This window comes from Vulpes vulpes, chromosome X, assembly GCF_048418805.1.
Source record: "Vulpes vulpes isolate BD-2025 chromosome X, VulVul3, whole genome shotgun sequence".
In the NCBI taxonomy this organism is placed as follows: Eukaryota; Metazoa; Chordata; class Mammalia; order Carnivora; family Canidae; genus Vulpes; species Vulpes vulpes.
Window position 1 is genome coordinate 50,279,505 of NC_132796.1, and position 20,190 is coordinate 50,299,694.

General features: G+C 40.7%; 1 protein-coding gene across 3 annotated transcripts in view; it reads left to right on the top strand.

Moving 5' to 3' along the window:
• Positions 1-1,086: 1,086 nt before the first annotated feature.
• YIPF6 (Yip1 domain family member 6) overlaps positions 1,087-20,190 on the top strand; it is a 32,468-nt gene continuing 13,364 nt past the window's right edge. Inside the window, exons 1-3 of one of the 3 annotated variants that reach the window (XM_025986823.2) lie at positions 1,087-1,608; positions 18,516-18,644; positions 19,848-19,926. In XM_025986823.2, coding sequence (XP_025842608.1) covers positions 1,552-1,608; positions 18,516-18,644; positions 19,848-19,926 — 265 coding nt within the window. In that variant the 5' untranslated portion in view covers positions 1,087-1,551. Of the gene's footprint in view, positions 1,643-18,515; positions 18,645-19,847; positions 19,927-20,190 lie in introns of all 3 variants that reach the window. The other 2 variants (XR_011998178.1, XM_025986824.2) reach the window with 2 other exon arrangements.

Sequence of the window (20,190 nt, forward strand, 5' to 3'; positions counted from 1 at the left end):
AGGAAAACTGACATTTTAGTCTGAAATAATGCCTAAGTAACCTGAACACTGACTGCCTCAACAATTATTTTATGGCCTGTCCTCTTCTTAACCCAGCATGAAGGCCATCTTGAAACCAGTAGCAAAGAGGTGAAGAAATGAGGTTAGATGGTAGAAGTTGGAGTGTGGGGTTAGAGAGAGATAACTAATTTTGGAATTTGGCAAGGAGATAGAAGAGATTAATAATGGCCTCAGGAAAGTGGGAAGGGACTTGGTAACCGATAATAAAAGTGCAAGAAATCTGTACTGGGGTGGAAGTGGGAAGGGTAGAGTGGGTGGTGAAGCTGGGGCTGGGGATATTGTGCATAATATTCTCTTTTTTAAAATGTCTCAAAAAATGCTTCATATCTACTAGCCTCAATTTTAATATCACTCTCATCAGCACCTGAGCAAGTACTGAAAATGTGATTGATATAAAGAATTATGAGAATATTTAAACAAAACAAAACACAAAACAAGCCCCCTACACAAGCACGCCTTATCACTTATTTGGGAATTTCGTTCCACCGTATTCCACATTCTTTTTTCTTAAACTTAAGACTTGATTTCTTTCTGGATTGCCTATCCAAAAATATAAGGCACTTTATTACACACCCATTCCTACTCTGTTAAAAGCAGAAACCTAATATTCACTCCCTCAAAGGACAGCCAGGTATCTTGAATACTCCTTGCATCAAAAATGAATGTATTGCCTGATTGCATTTTAACCTGGGGCCAAGGTAAAGTGGAGTGGAAAACACCGAGCATGTCCTTTTAGGTAGGGAAAAGTAGGACATGCAGGGTTGTTTTTTTTTTTTTTTTATGTTATTCTTAGAATACCACCCTCTTTTAGACCTTAAACGTTTTTAGTACTTGCTCCAAATCAATTAGCAATTTTGGAAGTTGTAGAGGGATTAACATTTGGCCAATGTATATAGAGAAGGTAGCTTCACACCTCAAAGGGGGCGAGGGAGAAAAGTAAGCTTATTTAGTTTGTAAAAGTTGAGAATTGGAAAGCGGCTGGTGGAGGGTGGGTGGGGGGGCACAAGGAATCAGCCAGGCAGGGGCGACAGTGGAGGGAGCGGTCCGTCAGGAGGGTTTGATCTCTTTATTCAGGAGCACGAAACGTGAAATTGTTCGGCAGCCCGGGGAGCCACAGGCTTTTTCCGTGAAGTGCTAGCTAGCCCTGGGGATCCGCCCTGAGCTGCGTGGGTGCGATGGATTGAAGAAAACAGAGGCGGGGGCGAGGACAGCGGAGGAGCGATCTGAGAGCCGCGGTTATGAAAGGGGGAGCATGTCTAACGCGACCCGTGCTCCTAAGAAGCGAAGCGAAGCAAGCGAGGCGCGGCGACTCGGACCTTTCCCCGACAACCGGAGGCCAGACACGGAAAGCAAAGTGACGGGATCAACAGCTGTTACCAGGCGCCTTTTGGTGACGCGACCGCCACGCGATGACGCGCTGACCAGCTGCGGCTTCCACGTCTCGGGTTCCGCAAAGGCCTACGGGAGCGACCGGGGAGAAGGAGGGCTAAGATGGCGAAAGCGGCAGAGTCTTCTGGAGACCCGGGGACAACAATTCCCAGGCCGCTGGTGAGCTTGGGTTCTGCGACAAAAGGGACTGAGGGTGAGGCAGAGTGCCCTTAAGGAAGTCGGGTGACGGGCTCCTGGTCTGAGAAGGCCGGAACTCCTCCTTCCCCTTAGGCCCAAGCTATACCCGATGCCAGAACCCGTTCCAACACTGCACCTGCTCTTTGGGCTAATCGCTTTCCCCCTGTCCTCCTCGTTCCTTCCACGCCTTCTTGTGAAACTCCTATTCGCTTTTCTTTCCCATACTCTCAGGGCTGGTCCTCGTCCCGTACATTGTGTTAAATGCCGAGCTTTAGATGATTTCTTAAATATCTTTGTTTCTCCTGTCCTTCATGTTATCAAGTTATGGTACTAGTTCTTGGAGTAGCGGCATTCTTGGGCTAATGAGATTGCTTCCCATAGGACGTTATAACTTGATTATTGTTTTGTTCAGTGACCTCAGTAGTCTTGGTTTAATCCCTGCCCTCCCTGTTGCAGCTCGTTGCAATGCTCTTCATGAACCTTATGCTCTGCATGATGCAACCTTGCTCCTGTCACCATGGGATACGATTTCCATTGCAAATACAAGCTCAAAGTCTGGACAGTTATTTAAGAACACAGGTTTTGGAGCTAAACTTACTTGGGCTGGAATCACCCACTCTTCCTCTTATGAGAGTTTAGGCAAATCATTTCATGAAGAGTGTTTCTTCATCTATAAAATGGATATAAAAATACCTGCCTCAAAGAATTTTTAGGGAGGTGAAATGCTATAATTTAGGTACAGTGTTGACCACAATCAGCATCATGAACTGAGGAGTATAATTATTCAACATTCTGCCCTAAGATCCCTCTTCCCAGTGTTCAGTTCTATAGTAGTTGTTTAATAAATGGTACTTCCCTTTACTCTGTGTCAAATAAATTGGCAAGTTAACAAAGCAGAGGACTGGACTGGGAAACAGATGAAATTGCTTCTGGTCCTGGTTCTGCTTACTAGCACTATTTTTTATCACTGCATTCACTCAACAAATATTTATCGAGCATTGGCTATGTTCCAGGTACTCTTTTTAGGCACTGAGGATACCTCAGTGAAAGAGAATGAGTGGGTCTAAGTTCTCATGGAATGATTGTGACCTTGAGGAAGTCACTCTCAACCCCAGTTTCCTCATTTGGAAAATGGGATAATAACCCATCACAGAACTGATGAGGGTACTAATGAGATAGTATACACACAGTGCATGGTTGACATAGTTACAGGTGCTTAGCTGTTTCCTGTTCCTGTTCCACCTCTCTTTTATGAATTTTAGTGGTTTTAGCCATTCATTATTTAACAGTACAATCCACTTCTATTTAGTAATATTTATTGAACTCCCACAATATGCAATGCACTATGATAGCTGCTTTAGGGAATACAAATGAGTTGCTCTTATGATGCTTATAGTCTAATATGACAAATGTACAATGCTAAAATAAGGTAGTATATCAGAGAAAGTTACACATAAAACCTTAACAGGGATCCCTGGGTGGCGCAGCGGTTTGGCGCCTGCCTTTGGCCCAGAGCGCGATCCTGGAGACCCGGGATCGAATCCCACGTCGGGCTCCCGGTGCATGGAGCCTGCTTCTCCCTCTGCCTATGTCTCTGCCTCTCTCTCTCTCTCTCTGTGACTATCATAAATAAAAAAAAAAATTAAAAAAAAACCTTAAAATGTAAAGGAAGATGCTATCATGTCCAGTTGGGGTGACAAAGCAAGCTATATAGTAGAAGTTATATTTGAGAGGGCCTCAAAAGGGTGGGTAGGATTTTAAATCTCAGGTGGGCATAAGAGCTATCAATGATTGAGCATGTGCTATGTGCCAGGATTGTACTAGACACCCTCTGCATATTTTGTAGACTTCAAAGCAGCCATTTCAGTTATATGGTTTTTAAACTCTGTTTTACTTGCCGATGAGAAGATGAGACTCAGAGAAGTTTGATTTCCCTAGGGTCTTAGAACCAGTGAGTGGCCAGGCCTAAAATTTGAAGCTAGGTCTGCTTCTGAACTCCAGATTATTTGTATTAATACTACACAGCCTCTCATGGGTGAAGGTACAGAGGTTGGGAAGTGTTAATGTATTTATAGGACAACAGGCAAATCACTTTGGCTAAAGCACCGGGAACTTTTAGGAGGTAAGCCTTAGAAAATAAGGCTACTGAATTAGGGAGGCAGCATGAAACAGTGGTTAGGATTTGTGCACTGGGGTCAAATTGCCTAGGTTTGATTCTAAGTTCTATCATTTAACCTCTCCATGCCTCAGTTTCCCCATCTGTAGACTGAAGATACAGTATTAGTTAGTTCATAGGATTGTTAGGTGGATTAAATGAGTAAAGATATGTAAAACATTTGGTAGAATGCCTGGTGCATAATGATTATTCACTAAATGTTATTTCTTCTTATTGACTACTAAGGTTGGAGGTTTAATAGGCGGAGGAGCCAGTGGAAATTTTTGAGGAAGGAAGGTTTAAAATCATGAATTTGACAACATAATTGAGGGACACTTCCCATGAGGAATGTCTAGAATCTAGACCAGCAAAACCGTAGTTCTAGGAGCAAGTGATTGCCAACTGGACTATATAGATAGATAGCAGTGGTGGGAGTCATAAAGATCTGAGACAGGCAGGATCCTCGAGGGTTTGTAGTGCTAGAGAGAATGTATCTTGGCTCACAGTTTTTCAAACTATAATGTGCATAGCAATCATCTTATTCTGATTTGGTAGGTCTCAAATGAGACCTGAGATTCTGCATTTCTTACAAGCTTTCAGGTGCTGCTGTTGCTGCTGCTATTACTCTCTATACCACATTTTGAAAAGCAAAGCTGTAGACAAATGGGAGGATACTGATGCCTGAACAGAAATACATAAGAGGAGGTTGAGGACCCTGAAAGTTGACTAATTAATTTCGGACATGTTTAGTTTGACATTGGCAGCCTATCCAATGGATATGCAGCAGGCAGTTTGTCTAAAACCTGGACTTCAGGGCTCAGAAGTCAGGATTAGGTTTATTCAGGAGTCATTTGCATAGAGTTAAGAAGACAGTCTTTGGTAATGCCTATCTATTGCTTGTCTGTTTGGGGAGCAGGAAAAAGAGCTATGATAATGGTTTTAGCCTGAGTTCTGGAAGGATGTTGGTCCCAGGTAAAGGGGTTGGCTGAAGACCATGCCACTAGCCACCCCTCCCCACTTCTTGGAGCCAAGCCTCTTGGACTGACCTGGTTTCTGTTTGATGCACTCCTCCCTACTTGTTGACTCTTTCCTCCAGGATTTTGGTCAGTGATATAACCCATCTGGTCCCTGCTGCTTTCTTAAGGCTGCAATCCCTGCTTTTATTGTATCTTTTTGGCTCTGGCTCTACGTGCTCCCCTCATTGGCCCAAGCCAGGCAACAAAGTGTACACATGAGTTTCTGTAAACACATGTGTATACATGTGCATGCACCCACCTGCACAGGGAGAAGGGAAGGGACATTGGGTCTAAGTCACCTTTCATCACCACTGAGAGGCTAGTCAAAGAGCAAGGTCCACTAGCTGAGGGCCTAGAAGTCCTGTCTGTCATAGGTGGGGCTTGAAGTCCACAGATCTCAGCTTAGCTCTCTGAACAATATCCTAATTCTCCTGAGGAGAGACATTGAGGAAATGTTGGGATGGTGGAAAGGATAGGAATCACCTGGCATTTAGTGACTACGGTGACTTCCAAAACCAGTAAGCTGGAGTTAAGCCAAAATTCACAGGTTAAGGACACAGTCTTCCACAAACCTACCACGGGTTTGGATATTGCCATGATCACCCTTAATTCTGACCTACTGGCTACAAATTTTGGGGTTCCTATGATCCCCTCAATCTCCCTACTTCACTAGAATGATTCATAGAATTCAGGACAGCACTATACTTAAAATTAGAGTTTCATGATAGCAAAAGGATATAATCCAAACAAGCAAAAGGGGGAGATGCATAGGGTGAGGTCTGGGATGGTCCCTAACACAAAGCTTCCTTGTCTTCTCCCTGTGGAGTCAGAACCATGTTAACCCCCTGATATATCATTGTGTGAAAATAAGCAGAATATTGCCAACCAGGGAAGTGCACTCATGTATCTAGAGTCTTTATTAGTTTTTCTTTATGTAGGCATGATTGACTGAATCATTGACGACTCCTCTCCCCAGAGGCCCGTTCCTGTCACAGAAGTCAAAGCTTCAACCTTCTAATCTTGTGTTTTGTCTGTCTGGAATGGTTGTCCCTATGCTGTGTCATCTTATTAGCCTAAACTGTCTAGGCCTACCCTGACTCACCTGTTAGCTCAACTGTTAGGGCCCACCATGAATAACAAAAGTAACACTGTCAGTTAGGAAATTCCAAGGGTTTGGATGCCTGGGTGGCTCAGCGGTTGAGCATCTGCCTTTGGCTCAGGGTGGTACCCCAGGATCGAGTCCCACATCAGGCTCCCTGTATGGAGTCTGCTTCTCCCTCTGCCTGTGTCTCTGCCTCTCTCTCTCTCTCTCTCTCTCTCTCTCTCTCTCTCTCATGAATAAATAAATAAAATCTTAAAAAAAAGGAAATTCCAAGGGTTTAGAGGCTACATTCCAGGAACAGGAGACAAAGGCCAGCCAAATTCTTTATTATACAATAGTGACAGAACTGGAATTGACTCCCTGGTAATCTTGAACTAGAGCTAACATTTATCTAGCCCCTGCTGTGAGCCTCCTACTAAGTGCTTTACACATAGTAATACATTTCTTCCTTACAATAGCCCTGTAATGATGATACTATTCTCTTGATTTTATAGATGAACTGAGGGATGGAGAGGTTAAAGAACCTACTCAGTGTCACATAGGTAGTAAATGATAGAGCTGGGATTTGAACCCAAGCTGTCTAGCTTCAGCAGTCTGCACTCTGCACTCTTAACCAATACTCTCCAAATATCATATGTTGAGTGCTAACTATGTGCTAGGTGCAATGCTGGTGTTAGCTAATTCTTATGACGGTATTGTCTCCAAGTGAGGTCAGAGCCCAATTTGGCTTTGAAGCTCATTCCTTCTGTACTGCTTTGCCTTCCCCTAGCAGTTGCAGGCAGCTTGAAAACTCAAAACAGCAATCCTAGGGACGCCTTGGTGGCTCAGTGGTTAAGTGCCTGACTTCAGCTCAGGGCATGATCCTGGAGTCCCGGGATTGAGTCCCACATCAGGCTCCCTGCAGGGAGCCTGCTTCTCCCTCTGCCTATCTCTGCCTCTCTCTCTGTGTCTCTCATGAATAAATAAATGAAATCTTTAAAAAAAAAAAAAAGAAACAGCAATCCTGGAGCTTGAAAGGTCAGTGTCATAGTAGTGAGAGTATGCAGTTTCAAAAGGGGTGATTTACATATAAAGTGCTGACGAATATTCAGAGGGTGAAAGGATCCTTATATTTCTTCATTATGAGGTCACTGTTACAGAGCCGTGTCAGTAAAGTTGTAGGAAGGCCAGTGCCAAATTACAAAGGATTAAGAGAGTGGGAAAGTGCAGAGCAATTTGATCAGGGAAGAGGAAGGGGACAAGAGTAGTTTGAGGGAATGACAGAAACAAGGAAGTGATGTATTTGAAAATTGTATTACAGAAGCTTTTTAAGTATATAAATAAAGAGTGGTGTAATGAACCCTATGTACCTATCAAAATTCTGCTATTCTTTTTTTAAAAGATTTTATCTATTTATTCATGAGAGACACAGAGAGAGGCAGAGACATAGGCAGAGGGAGAAGCAGGCTTCTTACAGGGAACTCGATGTGGGACTCGATCCCAGCACCCCAGGATCATGCCCTGAACCAAAGGCAGACACTCTACCACTCAGCCACCCAGGCATCCCAAAATTCTGCTATTCTTATTTCATCTCCCCACCACATATTTTTTTCTGGAGTATGATTTTTTTAAATTTATAATCTATTTTTAATTTATTTTTAAAGTTCAAGTATAATTAACATATAGTGATATAATAGTTTCAGGTGTACAACATAGTGGTTCAACAATGCTATGCACATCTCAGTGCTCATCATGTCAGTGTACTCTTAATCCCCTTTATATTTTTCACCTATCCCCCCCCAACCAACCTCCCATCTTGCAACCATCTTGTTCTCTATATTTTAAGAGTCTGGTTTTTTTTGTCTCTTTTTTTGTCATTCATTTGTTTTTGTTTCCTAAATACTACATATGAGTGAAGTAATATGATATATGTCTTTCTCTGACTTTTTTTACTTAGCATTAAGTTACTCTTTAGATCCATCCATGTTGCTGCAAATGGCAAGATCTCATTTTTTTATGGCTGAATCATATTCCATTATATATATACCACATCTTTATCTATTCATCTATCAATGGACACTTGGTATGATTCCATGTCTCGGCTATTGTAAATAATGTTGCAGTAAACCTAGGGGTGCATATATCTTTTCAAGTTAGTGTTTTCTTTTTTAAAAAAAGATTTATTTATTTACTCATGAGAGACATAGAGAGAGAGGCAGAGACATAGGCAGAGGAAGAAGCAGGCTCCCCACAGGGAGCCAGATGTGGGACTTGATCCCAGATCCTGGGATCACGCCCTGAGTCACAGGCAGATGCTCAACCACTGAGCCACCCAGGTGTCCCATCAAGTCAGTGTTTTCATTTTCTTTAGGTAAATACCCAGTAGTGGAATTACTGGATCCTATGGTGATTCTATTTTTAATTATTTAGGAACCTCCATACTGCTTTTCACTGTGGCTGCACTGGCTTGCGTTCCCACCAACAGTGCATGAGGGTTCCTTTTTCTTCAGAGTATGAATTTTTTAAGCATTTTTACTTATTTATTTACAATTGCATCCAAAAGCATAAGATACCTAGGAATAAAACTCACCAAGGAGGTAAAGCATCTATACCCTAAAAACTACAGAACACTTCTGAAAGAAATTGAGGCAGACACAAAGAGATGGAAAAATATTCCATGCTCATGGATTGGAAGAATTAATAGTGTGAAAATGTTAATGCTACCCAGGGCAATTTACACACTTAATACGATCCCTATCAAAATACCATGGACTTTCTTCAGAGAGTTGGAACAAATTAAGATTTGTGTGCCATCAGAAAGGACCCCGAATAGCCAGGGGAATATTGAAAAAGAAAACCAGAGCTGGGGGCATCACAGTGTCGGATTTCAGGTTGTACTATAAAGCTGTATCAAGACCGTGTGGTACTGGCATAAAAACAGACACATAGATCAATGGACCAGAATAGAGTAACCAGAAATGGGCCCTCAACTCTATGGTCAACTAATACTCAATGAAGCAGGAAATACTATTTATTTATTTGAGAGAGAGTGAGAGCCAGAGAGATCAAAGATGGAGAGGGAGAAGCAAACTTGCCACCAAGCAGTGAGCCTGATGTGGGATTCGATCCCAGGACCCCAAGACCATGATCCGAGCTGAAGGCGAATACCCAACCCACTGAGCCATCCAGGCACCCCTGGAGTATGATTTTTTAACCTGTTTATTTTTAACTAATTTTATACATACCGAAAAGTTGCAACAGAGATTTCCTACATATGCCTCCCCCAGTTTCCTCTAATATTAACACTGTGCATAACCATAGTACAATGATCAGAATCAGTAAATTAACATTGGCACAGTACTATTAACTAAATCACAGATCTTACTTGAATTTTATCAGGTTTTCTACTAATGTTCCAGGATCCATCCAGGATTTCACATTGCATTGACTTATTATTTTTCCTTAGTTCCATTCAGTCTTTAATGGTCTTTCATTGCCTTTCATGATCTGTTCTGAGTCTTTTAAGGCAAATCCTAGAAATATCACTTTTCCTGTAAATACATCAGTGTATTTCTCTAACAGGTAAGAACATTTTCTTTGCTATCACAATAACAAAACTAGTAATTCCTAGATATCATCTAATCTCTGCACATCATCTCACAATTTTTTAAAAAGATGTGTTTTTACTATTTGTTCAAAACAGGATCCAAACACACTCAACAAAATGCATTTGGATAATAAATCTCTTAAGTTTCTCTTAGTGTATAAATGTCCTCCTGTTTTAAATGTAATTTATTTGTTTAAATTCAGTGATTTGTCTTGTAGGATTCTTCACTTTCTGTATTTGGCTGATTGTATCCTTGTGGTATTTTTAGTATGTTCCTCTATCCACATATTTCCTTTAAACTCTAAGATACAGAGGTTTGATTGCATTCAGGTTCTTTTTTGTTGGAGGTGGAGCAAGAATAAAAAAAAAACTTAGGTGGTCCCTAAAATTAGGAATGTTTGTTTTTTAACTATTTATTAAGAAAAGTTTCAGGGGGGAGGGGCAAGATGGCGGAGGAGTAGGGTCTCCAAATCACCTGTCCTCAACAAATTACCTAGAAAACCATCCAAACATCCTGAAAATCTACGAATTCGGCCTGAGATTTAATGAGAGACCAGCTGGAACGCTACAGGGAGAAGAGTCCGCGCTTCTATCAAGGTAGGAAGACGGGAAAAAAGAAATAAAGACACAAAAGGCCTCCAAGGGGGAGGGGCCCCGCGAGGAGCCGGGCTGAGGCCGGGGCGAGTGTCCCCAGGACAGGAGAGCCCCGTCCCGGAGGAGCAGGAGCTGCACCGACCTTCCCCGCGGAAGGGCCTCCCGGGGAATTGGAGCAGGATCCCCAGAAAGGCGGGGATGCCCTCGGGCTCCCTGGGACAGTAACAGAGGAACTGCGCCCCGGGAGATGCGCCGAGCTCCCTAAGGGCTGCAGCGCTCGGCGGGACCCGGAGCAGCTCGGAGGGGCTCGGGCGGCGGCTCCGCGGAGGGGGCTGCGCGGCTCCGGGAACAGCTCGGCGGCGGCGGCTCCGGCAGAGGAAGAAGCTCCGCGCGGAGGGGGCGGCGCGGCTCCGGGAGCAGCTCAGAGGGGCTCGGGCGGCGGCTCCGCGGAGGGGGCTGCGGGGCGGGAGCGCGAATCCAACAGCGCAGGCCCCGGAGCACAGGGCGCCGGGACACAGCCCAGGATCCGGCCTCCCCCGGAATAGGCAGAGGCCGGGAGGGCCCAGGACAGCAAGGACGCTCCTGCCTGGAACTGAGCAGATCAGCGGCCCCGCCCGGGAGCCCCCAGGCCCTGCAGACGGAGAGCCCCGGAGCTACTGCGGGAGCTGACTCCAGGGTCCCAGAGCTGCCCCCGCCACTGTGGCTTCCTCCCGGGGCCTCACGGGGTGAACGACCCCCACTGAGCCCTGCACCAGGCAGGGGCAGAGCAGCTCCCCCAAGTGCTAACACCGGAGAATCAGCACAGCAGGCCCCTCCCCCAGAAGACCAGCGACTCGGACCAGTTCCAAGGGAAGTCAAGGGACTTAAAGTACACAGAATCAGAAGATACTCCCCCGTGTTTTTTGTTTGTTTGTTTTTGTTTTTGTTTTTCTTTTTTTTTTTTGTTTTGTTTTGTGCTTTTTTTTTCTCTCTTCTTGATTTCTGATTGCTTCCCCCACCCCCCCTTTCTTTTCTTTTTTCTCCTTTCTTTCTTTTTCTTTCTTTTTCTTCTCTTTTTCCCCTTTTTTTTCTTCTTTCTCTTTTTTCTTTTTCTCTTTTCTTTCCTTCTCTCTCTTTTTCTCCTTTTCCCAATACAACTTGTTTTTGGCCACTCTGCACTGAGCAAAATGACTAGAAGGAAAACCTCACCTCAAAAAAAAGAATCAGAAACAGCCCACTCTCCCACAGAGTTACAAAATATGGATTACAATTCAATGTCAGAAAGCCAATTCAGAAGCACTATTTTACAGCTACTGGTGGCTCTAGAAAAAACCATAAAGGACTCAAGAGACTTCATGACTGCAGAATTTAGATCCAATCAGGCAGAAATTAAAAATCAATTAAATGAGATGCAATCCAAGCTAGAAGTCCTAACGACGAGGGTTAACGAGGTGGAAGAACGAGTGAGTGACATAGAACACAAGTTGATGGCAAAGAGGGAAACTGAGGAAAAAAGAGACAAGCAATTAAAAGATCATGAGGATAGATTAAGGGAAATAAATGACAGCCTGAGGAAGAAAAACCTACGTTTAATTGGGGTTCCTGAGGGCGCCGAAAGGGACAGAGGGCCAGAATATGTATTTGAACAAATCCTAGCTGAAAACTTTCCTAACCTGGGAAGGGAAACAGGCATTCAGATCCAGGAAATAGAGAGATCCCCCCCTAAAATCAACAAAAACCGTTCAACACCTCGACATTTAATAGTGAAGCTTGCAAATTCCAAAGATAAGGAGAAGATCCTTAAAGCAGCAAGAGAAAAAAAGTCCCTGACTTTTATGGGGAGGAATATTAGGGTAACAGCAGACCTCTCCACAGAGACCTGGCAGGCCAGAAAGGGCTGGCAGGATATATTCAGGGTCCTAAATGAGAAGAACATGCAACCAAGAATACTTTACCCAGCAAGGCTTTCATTCAAAATGGAAGGAGAGATAAAGAGCTTCCAAGACAGGCAGGAACTGAAAGAATATGTAACCTCCAAACCAGCTCTGCAAGAAATTTTAAGGGGGACTCTTAAAATTCCCCTTTAAGAAGAAGTTCAGTGGAACAATCCACAAAAACAAGGACTGAATAGATATGATGACACTAAACTCATATCTATCAATAGTAACTCTGAACGTGAATAGGCTTAATGACCCCATCAAAAGGCGCAGGGTTTCAGACTGGATAAAAAAGCAGGACCCATCTATTTGCTGTCTACAAGAGACTCATTTTAGACAGAAGGACACCTACAACCTGAAAATAAAAGGTTGGAGAACCATTTACCATTCAAATGGTCCTCAAAAGAAAGCAGGGTTTGCCATCCTTATATCAGATAAGTTAAAATTTACCCCAAAGACTATAGTGAGAGATGAAGAGGGACACTATCTCATACTCAAAGGATCTATCCAACAAGAGGACTTAACAATCCTCAATATATATGCCCCGAATGTGGGAGCTGCCAAATATTTAAACCAATTAATAACCAAACTCAAGAAATACTTTGATAATAATACACTTATACTTGGTGACTTGAATCTAGCTCTCTCTATACTAGATAGGTCTTCTAAGCACAACATCTCCAAAGAAACGAGAGCTTTAAATGATACACTGGACCAGATGGATTTCACAGATATCTACAGAACTTTACATCCAAACTCAACTGAATACACATTCTTCTCAAGTGCACATGGAACTTTCTCCAGGATAGACCACATACTGGGTCACAAATCGGGTCTGAACCGATACCAAAAGATCGGGATAGTCCCCTGTATATTCTCAGACCATAATGCCTTGAAATTAGAACTTAATCACAACAAGAAGTATGGAAGGACCACAAACACGTGGAGGTTAAGGACCATCCTGCTGAAAGATGAAAAGGTCAACCAGGAAATTAAGGAAGAATTAAAAAGATTCATGGAAACTAATGAGAATGAAGATACAACCGTTCAAAATCTTTGGGATGCAGCAAAAGCAGTCCTGAGGGGGAAATACATCGCAATACAAGCATCCATTCAAAAACTGGAAAGATCTCAAATTCAAAAGCTCACCTTACACATAAAGGAACTAGAGAAAAAGCAACAAATAGACCCCACCCCCAGCAGAAGAAGACAGTTAATTAAAATTCGAGCAGAACTCAATGATATCGAGACCAAAAGAACTGTGGAACAGATCAACAGAACCAGGAGTTGGTTCTTTGAAAGAATTAATAAGATAGATAAACCATTAGCCAACCTTATTAAAAAGAGGAGAGAGAAGACTCAAATTAATAAAATCATGAATGAGAAAGGGGACATCACTACCAACACCAAGGAAATACAAACGATTTTAAAAACATATTATGAACAGCTGTGCTCCAATAAATTAGGAAATCTAGAAGAAATGGACGCATTCCTGGAAAGCCACAAACTACCAAAACTGGAGAAGGAAGAAATAGAAAACCTGAACAGGCCAATAACCAGGGAGGAAATTGAAGCCGTCATCAAAAACCTCCCAAGACACAAGAGTCCAGGGCCAGATGGCTTCCCAGGGGAATTCTATCAAACGTTTAAAGAAGAAATCATACCTATTCTACTAAAGCTGTTTGGAAAGATAGAAAGAGATGGAGTACTTCCAAATTCGTTCTACGAGGCCAGCACCACCTTAATTCCGAAACCAGACAAAGACCCCACCAAAAAGGAGAATTACAGACCAATATCCCTGATGAACATGGATGCAAAAATTCTCAACAAGATACTAGCCAATAGGATGCAACAACACATTAAGAAAATTATCCACCATGACCAAGTAGGATTTATCCCCGGGACACAAGGCTGGTTCAACACTCGTAAAACCATCAATGTGATTCATCATATCAGCAAGAGAAAAACCAAGAACGATATGATACTCTCATTAGATGCAGAGAAAGCATTTGACAAAATACAGCATCCATTCCTGATCAAAACCCTTCAGAGTGTTGGGATAGAGGGAACTTTCCTCGACATCTTAAAAGCCATTTACGAAAAGCCCACAGCAAATATCATTCTCAATGGGGAAGCACTGGGAGCCTTTCCCCTAAGATCAGGAACAAGACAGGGATGTCCACTCTCACCACTGCTGTTCAACATAGTTCTGGAAGTCCTCGCCTCAGCAATCAGACAACAAAAAGACATTAAAGGCATTCAAATTGGCAAAGAAGAAGTCAAACTCTCCCTCTTCGCCGATGACATGATACTCTACGTAGAAAACCCAAAAGCCTCCACCCCAAGATTGCTAGAACTCATACAGCAATTTGGTAGCGTGGCAGGATACAAAATCAATGCCCAGAAATCAATGGCATTTCTATACACTAACAATGAGACTGAAGAAAGAGAAATTAAGGAGTCAATCCCATTTACAATTGCACCCAAAAGCATAAGATACCTAGGAATAAACCTAACCAAAGAGGTAAAAGATCTATACCCTAAAAACTATAGAACACTTCTGAAAGAAATTGAGGAAGACACAAAGAGATGGAAAAATATTCCATGCTCATGGATTGGCAGAATTAATATTGTAAAAATGTCAATGTTACCCAGGGCAATTTATACGTTTAATGCAATCCCTATCAAAATACCATGGAATTTCTTCAGAGAGTTAGAACAAATTATTTTAAGATTTGTGTGGAATCAGAAAAGACCCCGAATAGCCAGGGGAATTTTAAAAAAGAAAACCATAGCTGGGGGCATCACAATGCCAGATTTCAGGTTGTACTACAAAGCTGTGGTCATCAAGACAGTGTGGTACTGGCACAAAAACAGACACATAGATCAATGGAACAGAATAGAGAACCCAGAAGTGGACCCTGAAATGTACGGTCATCTAATATTCGATAAAGGAGGAAAGACTATCCATTGGAAGAAAGACAGTCTCTTCAATAAATGGTGCTGGGAAAATTGGACATCCACATGCAGAAGAATGAAACTGGACCACTCTCTTTCACCATACACAAAGATAAACTCAAAATGGATGAGAGATCTAAATGTGAGACAAGATTCCATCAAAATCCTAGAGGAGAACACAGGCAACACCCTTTTTGAACTTGGCCACAGTAACTTCTTGCAAGATACATCCACAAAGGCAAAAGAAACAAAAGCAAAAATGAACTATTGGGACTTCATCAAGATAAGAAGCTTTTGCACAGCAAAGGATACAGTCAACAAAACTAAAAGACAACCTACAGAATGGGAGAAGATATTTGCAAATGACATATCAGATAAAGGGCTAGTTTCCAAAATCTATAAAGAACTTATTAAACTCAACACCAAAGAAACAAACAATCCAATCATGAAATGGGCAAAAGACATGAAGAGAAATCTCACAGAGGAAGACATGGACATGGCCAACAAGCACATGAGAAAATGCTCTGCATCACTTGCCATCAGGGAAATACAAATCAAAACCACAATGAGATACCACCTCACACCAGTGAGAATGGGGAAAATTAACAAGGCAGGAAACAACAAATGTTGGAGAGGATGCGGAGAAAAGGGAACCCTCTTACACTGTTGGTGGGACTGTGAACTGGTGCAGCCACTCTGGAAAACTGTGTGGAGGTTCCTCAAAGAGTTAAAAATAGACCTGCCCTACGACCCAGCAATTGCACTGTTGGGGATTTACCCCAAAGATTCAGATGCAATGAAACGTCGGGACACCTGCACCCCGATGTTTCTATCAGCAATGGCCACAATAGCCAAACTGTGGAAGGAGCCTCGGTGTCCATCGAAAAATGAATGGATAAAGAAGATGTGGTTTATGTATACAATGGAATATTACTCAGCCATTAGAAACGACAAATACCCACCATTTGCTTCAACGTGGATGGAACTGGAGGGTATTATGCTGAGTGAAGTAAGTCAATCGGAGAAGGACAAACAGTGTATGTTCTTATTCATTTGGGGAATATGAATAATAGTGAAAGGGAATATAAAGGAAGGGAAAAGAAATGTTGGGAAATATCAGGAAGGGAGACAGAACATAAAGACTCCTAACTCGGGGAAATGAACTAGGGGTGGTGGAAGGGGAGGAGGGCGGGTGTTGGAGGGGAATGGGTGACGGGCACTGAGGTGGACACTTGAAGGGATGAGCACTGGGTGTTTTTCTGTATGTTGGTAAATTGAACACCAATAAAAGTTAATTAAAAAAAAAAAAAGAAAAGTTTCAGAGGCATACAAAAGTACAATGGTAAAATATACCCTCATGTACCTAACTTTCAATACTAATCAATTTATGGCCAATCCTCTTTCTTCTATAGCCCTATCCAGTTCCCTACTATACTATTTTGAAAGAAATCTCAGGCAACATGACTTCAGTAAATATTTAACGTGTATCTCTAAAAGAAAAGGAGTCTGTTTTTAAGGAACATAACCACAATGTTATTACTACATCCAAAAAATTATTAATTCCCTAGTATCAAGTATCTTGTCAGTGTTCAAATTTCCATTCATCTCCTAAATGTCATATTTTTATAATTTAAAATCTGACTCACTACCTGTTTTTAAAAATAAGGTTTTATTCATTGTTTATATCTTGTCTTTGATTGCTTTCATGCTACAGTGGTAGAGTTGAGTAGTTGCAACAGAATCTACATGGCTCTCAAAGCCCAGAACACTTACTTTTGGAGTCCTTTACAGAAAACGTTTCATGACCCCTGCTTAAGGCAATCATCTTTTAGAATCATTTAAAACAAGAAAAAATATTTTTTGTACTTATCTTCATTTTAACCACTTCCTGGTGACCTTTTCCTGTGTAAATCAAAGTTTCCTTCTAATATCATCTTCCTGAAGATTTTTATTTAACATTTCTTGTAGTGCATGCCTCAGCATTTGCTTGTCTAAAAAAAGTCTTTATTTTGCCTTCATTTTTGATAGCTTCTTTTGCTGGATTTAGAATTATAGGTTACAGGGTTGTTGTTGTTGTTTTGTTTTGTTTTGTTTTTGCAGCATTCTAAAGGTGCTTCCATTTTCTTCTCGCTTGGGTAGTTTTGGGTGAAATGTCTGTTATTTATCTCTGTTCCTCTGAATACAACATCTTTTGTTTCTCTAGCTACCTTCAGGGTTATAGTTTTGGTTTTTAGTAGTTTGAATGTATCCAAGTTTTGGATTTTTAATTTTGTTTTGTCTTTAGGTGTTCATCTTGAGTGGGGTTCTCTGGGTTTGGCTCTGTCATTTGATATGTTTCATTATTTTGGGAATGTGTTCAGCCATTATAAAAAATCCAAATATGTTTTCAGATACATTTTCTCTCTTCTGGGATTCCAATTATATTTTTCTATCTGTCTATCATCTATCTATCTATCTATCTATCTATCTATCTATCTATCTATCTATATTAGACTATTTGATATTGACTTACAGCTCTTGGATGCTTATTCTGTTTTAGGTTTTGTTTGTTTTTCTAGTTTTATTGAGATATAATTGGCATTATAATACTGTATAAGTTTAAGGTATACAATGATTTGATACATATATTTTTTTCTTTCTAAAATTTTATTTTTATTTTAGTCCAGATAATTTTGACTGGCCTATTACTGATTTCTTTCTTTGGCTGTGTTGAATCTACAGATACAGCTGTCAAAGGCATTATTCATCTGTTAAACTGTGTTCATTTACTTCTGACATTATCATTTGACTTTATACTTTCCATATCTTTGTAGAAATTCACCATGATTTGTGCAGCATACTATCTTGTACTTTATTTACCTGCAACTACTACCATTTAAATATTGTGCCTGTTGGGCCAAAATCCATGAGAAGGGATTGCTTTTGTTTTCTTAGGAACTTGAAGATTTCAACGTTTTAGTTACAATAATAAAATTTGGCAGATGAACATAAGAGTTTATAAGCTTGCAATCTCATAATTCACTTTGGAAATGTTGTTTGATCTGGTTTGCCAAGTAACCTGGTAAAAAGAGTAGAGATCAAGATTTATTTTGCTATTTCCCTGTTCTTCCCAGTTGCCCTTCAGGCTTCACATAACACTCCTTTCTAGCCAGCAGAGGCCACCAGAGCCTACCAAGGAGCTGAAGAGCTACAGAATTGTGGCTGTGTAAAGATGTGATTGCCAAGAGGTCACTTTCAAATAGCTTTGCAATCTTGTTAGCTTGTGCCCTGTGATGGCTGCATGCTTGAAAGAAAGCAAATATTTGAGGGCAAGAAAGTATCTATGCCATTTACTTTGTAACTTTTTTCATCGTATGCCATCTCCTTCTTTAAGTTAAAAGAAATAAACATTTGAGAATTTTAGTTGACCACATTGTTTAACATCTGGTAAACTAATACCTTACTTAAAAAACTGTGTAAAACCCTACAAAAAGACATAGTCCCTACTCACTAGAAAATGATGTCTTTGAGGAATGCTGCAGTTGATTACAGGCTTTAATTTCTTTTCCCCAACTCTTCTCAGTTTGCAGGCCTTTCCGATATATCAATCTCTCAAGACATCCCCGTGGAAGGAGAAATCACCATTCCTATGAGATCTCAAATTCGGGAATTTGACAGCTCCACATTAAATGAATCTGTTCAGAATACCATTGTAAGTAAGACTAGCTGATAGAACTCCTGTTCAGTAGCATGGGACTAAATAACTCTAGCACTTTGTAATTATTTTTGTTTGGTTCACTGATTTTCAGTAAATCTTATTTATTGAAATTTAAGATTTTCCCCTAGAGAACAATTTGGTACAACCTTCTTGGACAGCAGTTTGGCTATAATGAGTATTAAGAATTTTATAATTTTCAAATATTTTTAGCTGATAATTCTCCACATAGAGTATACAGAAATTTTTTAAAAATATTTTTCAAAATACAGAAAAATATGAATATACAAAGATATTTATTATAGCAGTCCTTATAGTAAAGGGAAATTGAACAACAGAGAAGTTATCAGTTAAGTAAATTATGTTACATCTATATAGTGGAATACTAAACAACCATTAAAAATATATTTACAAAGAACTGTTAATGACGTGAATAAATTTCTAGGTGAAAAAAATTAGGACAGCATTAACTATATTTTTACAGGTTATATTTGTATTACTACACTCTTCCTCAAATGTGTTGATTTTTTAAAGATATTTTTATTTATTCATGAGCAGGGAGTAAGGGCAGAGGGAGAGGCAGATTCCCCCCACCTGCACTGAGCAGGGAGCCTGACACAGGGCCCCATCCCAAGACTGTGAGATCATTACCTGAGCTGAAGGCATATGTTTAACTGACTGAGCTACCCAGGGTCCCCTCACATGTCTTGATTTTCTAAAATCTGGCTTCTAGGATTCTTTTATCAGTTAAGCTGGGAATGTTGGAAATTAGTTTGTTTTATATTGTGTATAATGTAGCTAGGGAGCAGGCTAATTTATGGCCCTTGGACTTCATCAGTTATGAACTGAAAGTCAGATGCCATGTTTTGCAGAGTAGATTTTAGTAGATCTATCATTTTAGGTTCTTTGAGTAACATATTGGGACAGCTATATTTCTCTTTTACAGAGCTTTAAAATTAAAACAGAATGCTGGATGTGGTAAAGAGTTAAATGTTGGCTTACGGAGTTAATAAAAAAGTTAATAGAAACACCCTGCCTTTCTGGTCTGCTTGTGTAGTGAAGGAGTTAAACTGGAGTTGTAGTTCCCAAATTCAATGAAGGACTCCCAGGTGGTTAAAATAAAAGAAATTTTAGCAAATTAATTGAGGGGACTACTTGGTAACTTTGGTCATGATAATGCAAGTTGTTTATATCTTTCAGATGCGTGATCTAAAAGCTGTTGGAAAAAAGTTCATGCATGTTTTGTACCCAAGAAAAAGTAATACTCTTTTGAGAGATTGTAAGTATATGAGTTTTTTGAGGATTTGCTGTTTTTCACTGTACCTTATCATCAGTACTTTATATAGCTAAATATCTATGATAAAAAAAACTGACATTTTGCAGGATGAGAAAATATATAAATAATATGCAAATGAACATTTTGGAAGAACTTAAACATTTAGAATGGAATTTCAAAGATTGGGAAGATTTTGCTTGATATACTGTCTTCATCAATAAATATAGTCTGTATATCCTCACCTGCTATAATAGCCACTGCAAAAAA